We start from the raw sequence: 7397 nt of genomic DNA on the forward strand, positions 1-7397 counted from the left end.
CCTTCCTTCCTTCCTTCCTTCTTTCCTTTCCTTTCCTTTCTTCCTTTTTTCTCTTTCTTTCTCCTTCCTTCCTTCCTCCCTCCCATCCTTCCTTCCTTCCTCCCTCCCTCCCTTCCTCCCTCCTTCCCTCCCTCCTGCCCTTTCTCCCTTCCTCCCTTCCCTTCCTTCCCTTTCTCTCTCTCTCTCTTCCTCTCCTTCTCTCTTTTTCTCTTTCTTTCTCTCTTTCTTTTTCATTCATCCTTTCTTTCACATGGCCTTCCAGTGAAGAAAAGTCACATTTCTAGCAAGGTCTGGAGATGCCAGATGCTGCCGTTCATAGCTGTCTGCTCATCCCTGTCATGTGCCCAGCACTATGGAGGCCATGGGGCCTTTGGGGCTGTCCCAGAACAACTGACAACCCCTCCTGGGGGTCAGGGGAGCAGCACAGGGAACAGCAAGCCCACCGTGCAGGAGAGGCTGTGGTCATGTCCCACGCTGTGCACAGGTCTCCTGGGAGGTTGTTCACACGGGCTAGAGGGGTGTGGGCCCTTTCAGGGAGGTGTCCTGGATTTACACTGAGAATTGGGGGAGGAATTGCCTGGCCAAAAACAGATGGGTACAGACAAGGAGGGCTGGACTGCATGGTGGCTGCTCCCTATCAGGCTGGGAGATCCTACCCGATACTCCCTCCTCTTCTTTCTGTGCACCCACTTACACTCAGGTACACAGCTCCTTGCATGAGACCTGGGGGTGATCTCACCTTCTCTCCAGATTGAGCCTATCACCTCTCTGCCTCCCAGCCCCTCCCAGCCAGTTCCCTGAGTCACCCCCTCAGTGCACTCCTTGCCCTGGGCTCCCTGGAGGGCAAGCCTGGCTGTCCACTGCCCTCCTATGTCCCCTTGGCTTTGTGCTCTGCCCACCCTCCCCAAGCACAGCTGTGTTTGACAAGAAGGTGGTGCTGGGGAGGAGGGCCCTCAGCCCCACGGTCCCACGGGCTGCTGAGATATGCACCGCGTAGTGCTGAGCCCCACTGCAAACGATGCCCAAGCCACAGAGGTCTGCAAGGAACCTGGCAACGCTTGTGATTTCCCTATGGCCCGCTGCCCCCGACCCCCTGTGACTCCATGCTGCAGAAAGAATCTCCATGCTCATCCTCAGCCCTTTTGCTCCTGATTTTACAGAAATCTGTAAGATACAACGTAAAGCCTCTAACTCCCCTAATTAAGAAACAGATAGGGGTGCGGGAATGAGGACCAGACCAAAGGGACAATCTCAGTTGCAGACAAAGGAAAAGGCAGAACGGATTCATGGGAACAACAGCAACATAGTAGACCTGGGTTAAGATCAGTAAAGGGTCTGCCCTGGGTGGAGACAGTGGGATGAGGAAGGGACAGAAGGCTGGTACAGGGGCATGGGCTGGGTGGCAGGTCAGGGTGCATCTTGGCAGGGGCTCATGTGTATCAAGGGCCCTGGCCTATGAATGAAGGCCTCGCCCAGCATTTGGGGCAATGCCAGAGGAGATAACACTAAGGAAGACAGCCCTTTGGAGCGGAAATCTAGGACTCTAGAGTCGCTGGGCAGGCCTTGGTGGCCCTGGTCCCAGGAGGGGAGACTTCTAAAGGGGGAGACAAAGATGCCCTCCATGCTGGTTTGTGTGTCCAGCTTTTATCTTGGAGAATTCTAACTTTGACAAAAAGTAGGTGAGTTGTAGAGTACAGATTATACTTTAAACTAGGTGACATCAAGACAGACTGTGAGGATGGGGACCCTCCTAGAGTCAGGAGGCAATGGTGTTAGGTTGCAACAACAGCAGTAGAAATAACAAGGACTGGCACTGATTCTTTACACACCAGGCTCTTTGCTAAGTGCTCTACTCATGGTAATGCAGCTGACCCTCATGAGGACCCCATAAGTTGTGTTATTGTCCCCATTTTAAGGAAGAGAAAAAGTGCTTCTAACCTTTTCATATCAAGCACCTGTAGAGAACATGAACATTTGTACAACACCCTGGATCAAACGGAAAGAGCTGCTGCTTCCAGTCAGGGACTCTGCTCACCGGGGGCCCAGGAAATCAGTTTCTCTGGATCTCTATTTCTCAGGGCTCCTGACATCAACTGCAGGGAAATCTCTGCCCATAGGTAAAAATGCACCCACAGCCTGCAGCCTGGGCAGCTGCCCATGCGCCCATTTGTTCATGTGCCGAGGCCGGAAAAAGCCCAGGGAGACCTAACAGTCACGGGCAGAGGGTCCCTGTTTTATGTCTTGTAACTTCTGCTTTTTTATTCCGGAAATGTCCTTTTTCTAACTTAGCTAAGCATGATCTACTAATCCTGTCTGTAAAGTGCAACCCCACGTGATCTGCCAGTGCCCTGACCTTACACTGCAATTGGCCATATGCAGAGAACCAAAACCAATCACAGCGTGACTTTGGGTTGTGGTGAGGAAGGTGCCTGGGAGCTTTCACCCCAACTCTGATAGGGCCACTGAATGCTCACTGTGATTTCCCCACGAACATGGCACCTTGTGGGATCAACTACCCGGCGGGTGAAGATCAAGGCCCCTGTGTGCCTATGCATGCAGTCACCCTGCCCCCCCCACATATGCATATGCATATCCATGCACGTGTGCTCACAGTCACACGCATGCACACACATAGTCAAATTCCTACACACACAAGTGCATGCACAGACATGCACTCCACACTGCCTACCGCAGGAAACAACAATAAAACGCTTACCACTTCGGAAACAGCGGCTTAGGTTTAATTTGGCCCTGCCCATGAAGAGCCCAGAGGTTTTGTGAATGTGCATTAAAAAAAAAACTTAAATCATCAATATTATTTTAATGTTGGGAGATAGAGAGGAGGTAGTTATGGTGAGTCCTTTGCTGCTCATATGTAAGATGAGACTCAGAGCTAATCATCATCATAATGATAATAATAGTATCAGTAATAGTAATAACGTGACAATAGCTGTAATGTACTGGGAACTTTCTGTGTGCTAGACATTGGCCTGCATTAGTCATTATTGTTTCCACTTTACAGGTGAGGAGACTGGGGCTCAGGGAAATTAAGTGATATGACTCTATGCATGAGACAAATTGGCAGGATAAGATGGGCACTCAGGATCTCACCTGTAGGACCTGCATCCCTTGTACTGCCCCTCCTTGCCCAAAAGCAATCTGACCCCACGGTAGCCACTCCCAGGCCCGTACCCACCAGGAGGAAATGGAAGCCAGCCCAGCTGGCACCGGGTCAGAGGTAGAGCCCTGACTAATCCAGCACCGCAAATATTGACATGGTGTTCCAGGCACAGACTGGCACCTCTTGGGACTCAGTGACCAGCTGGTATCTCTTGAGATGACACCTCCGGACTGTCAGAGGTGGGGCACTGTTCACCCTGATCTCTGGGAATGGGGGATGCATGATTCTGGAGAGAAGATTTCTGCTTCCCTTGTATTCCATCTGTCACACAGTTGCTGAGACCTTGCTGAGCTAAACATTCATCCACACTGAGCACCCTCAGCTCTGGGCCAGAATCCACAGAGCACTATACATAGGTGATCTCAGTGTTACCACACACACAGGGTAGGGGTCTGTCCTTGTGGATAAGGTTTTGATTCGTGCCTATCACCTGCTGACAAGACCTGCTCTGACTCCAGGTCCTCAGCCTTGGTGGGAGTCAGAGAGCTTGAGGCAGGGGAGAGGGTACAGCCAGATGCCTCAGGCCCCCACTGCGGAGCATCCCAGGCCTGTATATCATTTTCTGCCTCTAAACTGCAAAGCTTTCCACAGTAGACTGGGGTGATGCACCTCTGTTGCACTGAGCGTAGCTGGCCACTCCCAGCTCCCCTGTTTCCACTTCCTGCACGAGCTTCTGAGTCTCAGCATCATCTGTGCTCCTTCCCCTGCTCGCCCCACTCACCCCTGGTCGTTTCCACACAAAGGGGACCTGCGGCCTCTCGCTGTAGAACAGGGAGGAATTGCTGGCCGGGAAGTCTGCATCCTCAAAAAGCGTGCCTCTCTGCAGGCACTCCTGCTTCAGTTGCTCAAAGCTCTGGCCTGAGGAGTGGGTGGTCCGGGCGTCCTTGGGAACCGGGTGTGCCTGGGGCCCTGGGGCCCAGTAGAGGTAAGGCATAGCTGCTCCCTGGAAGGCCGGCTTGGGTCTGGCAGTGGATGGAAAAGGAAGTGAAGGAGTGAGCTGTGTGTGCCGGTCAAGAAGGAACAGCTCAGAGGACTCCTGGGCTGAGTGGCCCTCACCTCCACCTGTTTTCTGGGCACCTCCCTGTTAGACTGAGATGGGACACGCCCTGATGGAAAACAGCAGAGAGAGCCCTCTGCCCACTCTGTGCTCCTACAGACCCGGAGGCAGCTCTGGGGCCTGGCACATTCCACTCAGAGGCGGCATCTCTGCGCAGTGCACTCAGGAGGCCTAGTGGGAGAGAGAGGATTGCTTCAGAAGGAAAAAGAGCAAGAACCCAACTGGTCCAGGAGGTGCCTTCACGGAGAAGTGCACGGTGTGGCCTTGAGTCACATCTCCTACATCAGAGAATGGCAGAATTTTGTAGTCGGAAGGGAGCTTGGTGAATGAAAACAGGATGTATTATGTGAACACAGCTGGCACAGCTCCTGCACAGGCAATCCCATAGTGAGTAAGAGCTGGGTTCAGCAAACTTTTTTTTTTTTTTGAGACGGAGTCTCGCTGTGTCGCCCAGGCTGGGGTGCAGTGGCCAGATCTCAGCTCACTGCAAGCTCTGCCTCCCGGGTTCCCGCCATTCTCCTGCCTCAGCCTCCGGAGTAGCTGGGACTACAGGCGCCCGCCACCTCACCCGGCTAGTTTTTTGTATTTTTTAGTAGAGACGGGGTTTCACCGTGTTAGCCAGGATGGTCTCGATCTCCTGACCTCGTGATCCGCCTGTCTTGGCCTCCCAAAGTGCTGGGATTACAGGCTTGAGCCACCGCGCCCGGCCTGCAAACTTTTTCTGTAAAGGCCCAGATCATGAATATTTTCAGCTTTGTGGGCCATACAAGCTCTGTACTGCAACTGCTCAACTTTGCTGTTGTAGTGACAAAGCAGCCATAGATGTGACACAGATGAATGGGTGTGGCTGTGTTCCAATAAAACTTTATTTACAAAGGCAGGTGGGGGACAGATTTCTTCCAACCTGACCCCTGATAGAGGACAACTCGCAGAGGACATCTGCTCCTCCTCTAGGGCACATGGGCCTCTCTAGTTCTCTAATAAAGTTCCTTGTTGTTACAGTCCCGCAAATAGGATCTCACGTCTGAGAAAAAACAAATGTTAGAGGATGGAGGTGGTTTGATAAATGTGTTTGCACATGGAAATGATTAATACAGGCTGGGTGTGGTGACTCACACCTGTAATCCCAGCACTTTGGGAGGCCAAGGAGGGTGGCTCAGCTGAGGTCAGGAGATCGAGACCAGTCTGGCCAACATGATGAAACCCTGTCTCTACTAAAAATACAAAAAATCAGCCGGGTGTGGTGGTAGACACTTGTAATCCCAGCTACTCGGGAGGCTGAGGCAGGAGAATCCCTTGAACCTGGGAGGTGGAGGTTGCAGTGAACTGAGATCATGCCACTGCATTCCAGCCTGGGTGACAGAGAGAGACTTTGTCAAAAAATAAATAAATAAAAATAAAAAAGAGAGAAAGAAAAAAGAAAAGAAATGATAAATACTGGAGGGGATAGATAACCTAAATACCCCAACTCGATATCACACATTCTGCGCATATAGTAAAATAGCACATGTACCCCCATCAATACGTACAAATATTATGTATCAATAAAAATAAGTAAACAAAAGTATTAGTCACCATGTGAAAACCCTGATGTTCTAAGCACTTTATAATGATTTCTGTGTGATTCTCTAACTAGTCAAAGTTGGGGTTTGGAGACAAGGGGTCTTGAGTTAATGGGTGCAGTTAAAAGGCCATGATGTGAATTTTTATATAAGCTCTCAGTTCCCAGGAGTGTGCACTCAGTCTGACACACGTTCTCTCTAGTAGATCCTGCATATGGTTTTACAGGGGAGGTGTAGACATTAGAGTTGGGGATATTTGGCTTTCACTTTGCTATGGTCTGATTGCTTGTATTCCCCACAAGATTTGTATGTTGAACCCATACCCTGCAAAGTAATGGTATTAGAAAGGGGGGCCTTTAGGGGGTGATTAGGCCGGAAGGGTGGAGCCCTCATGAATGGGATTGGTGCCATTATGAAAGATTAGGTCCAGAGAACCCCCTCCTCCCTTCCACCACGTGAGGACCCAGGAACCACAGAGTAGACCCTCACCAGGCATGGGATCTGCCAGCGCCTTGATCTTGGACGTCCAGCTTCCAGAACTGTGAGCAACACATTTCTGTTGCTTATAAGCCACCCTATCTGTGTGCTGTTTTGTTATAGCAGCCTGAATGAACTAAGACCAGTTCCCAGTTTTGCCTGGAGTGATCTTGAGTGAGTTATCCATGCTGTCTGTCCCTGCTTCCGAGCTGTGAGTCAGGACAATCGGTGCTGCCTCCTAGAGGCATGGCAGGTTTGTGGAAACGAAGCCACTTGCAGAGTCGGGCACATGGAAGGGATCAGGAGTTGCTGATTCCTTCCTTTCCCCTATCCTCTCTGCACCCCCTGTCCCTCCCACAGATGCTGACTTTCATGGTCTCCTTCTGAGCCTGACTTGCCTCAACTTGCAAGGCTTCTCTTGTGTCTCTTTGGTTGTACAATGAGGGACTTTGGGACTTGGGGTCCTCTGGCTGGGACCAGAGTGCAGTTCTGGCCCGTCCAAATGATTCTCGGCTGGAGATGATGGAGCTGCCCACGAGCATCGCATTGCCGGCTGCCCTGGCAGATGGCTCTGGTTCGAAGTGATTAAGGAGGGCAACCTGGGGAGACAGGTGTGGCAACATAAGGGCCATCTGGTGACACCTTGGCAGGGAAACGATTACCAGCCCAGATCTCTGAGAACATCCCCTTCAAATGCTCCAGCAACTGAGAAAGGACCTTGAAGTAAATTTCAGCACTGTCCAGAGTGGATCCAGCACCGGACCCACTCCCAGCTTCAGGGATTTACGTTCTCATTCTCCTCCCGACAGAAACTCTTCCCCAGGCTGGGGTCTTGTCCTTCCACCTGGGACTCTCTATGCATTGGAAGAACCTGTCTTTTCCTTTAGAGCCTTATTATAGTTGCTAGGTAATCAGAGAATTGCATCGTCATTGTGAGTAAAGCAAACGTGCCTCAGAGTAGGAAACACACCAAAAAGGTTTAACAATCCTCCAGAAGCACAGCTGGAATTCCTCCTGCCCCTGGCTCTCTGGGACTCTGAGAATGTCTGCGGGAGCTAGCGCATTCTCAGGATTTACATCCTCATCATTCTTCCTGCCCAGCGTCGGCCCACAGAGCCCT

At 51.3% G+C, this 7397-nt stretch overlaps 1 protein-coding gene across 1 annotated transcript in view; it reads right to left on the minus strand.

Annotated features, from left to right (window-relative positions):
* The window catches only part of CAPN9 (calpain 9), a 55811-nt gene extending 51583 nt beyond the window's left edge, over positions 1 to 4228 (minus strand). Inside the window, exon 1 of the mRNA XM_011933435.1 lies at positions 3903 to 4228. Within this exon, the coding sequence (XP_011788825.1) occupies positions 3903 to 4115 (213 nt within the window). The 5' untranslated portion in view covers positions 4116 to 4228. The remainder of the gene's footprint in view (positions 1 to 3902) is intronic.
* Positions 4229 to 7397: the final 3169 nt, after the last annotated feature.

This window comes from Colobus angolensis, unplaced genomic scaffold, assembly GCF_000951035.1.
Source record: "Colobus angolensis palliatus isolate OR3802 unplaced genomic scaffold, Cang.pa_1.0 Scaffold126, whole genome shotgun sequence".
NCBI classification, from domain to species: domain Eukaryota; kingdom Metazoa; phylum Chordata; class Mammalia; order Primates; family Cercopithecidae; genus Colobus; species Colobus angolensis.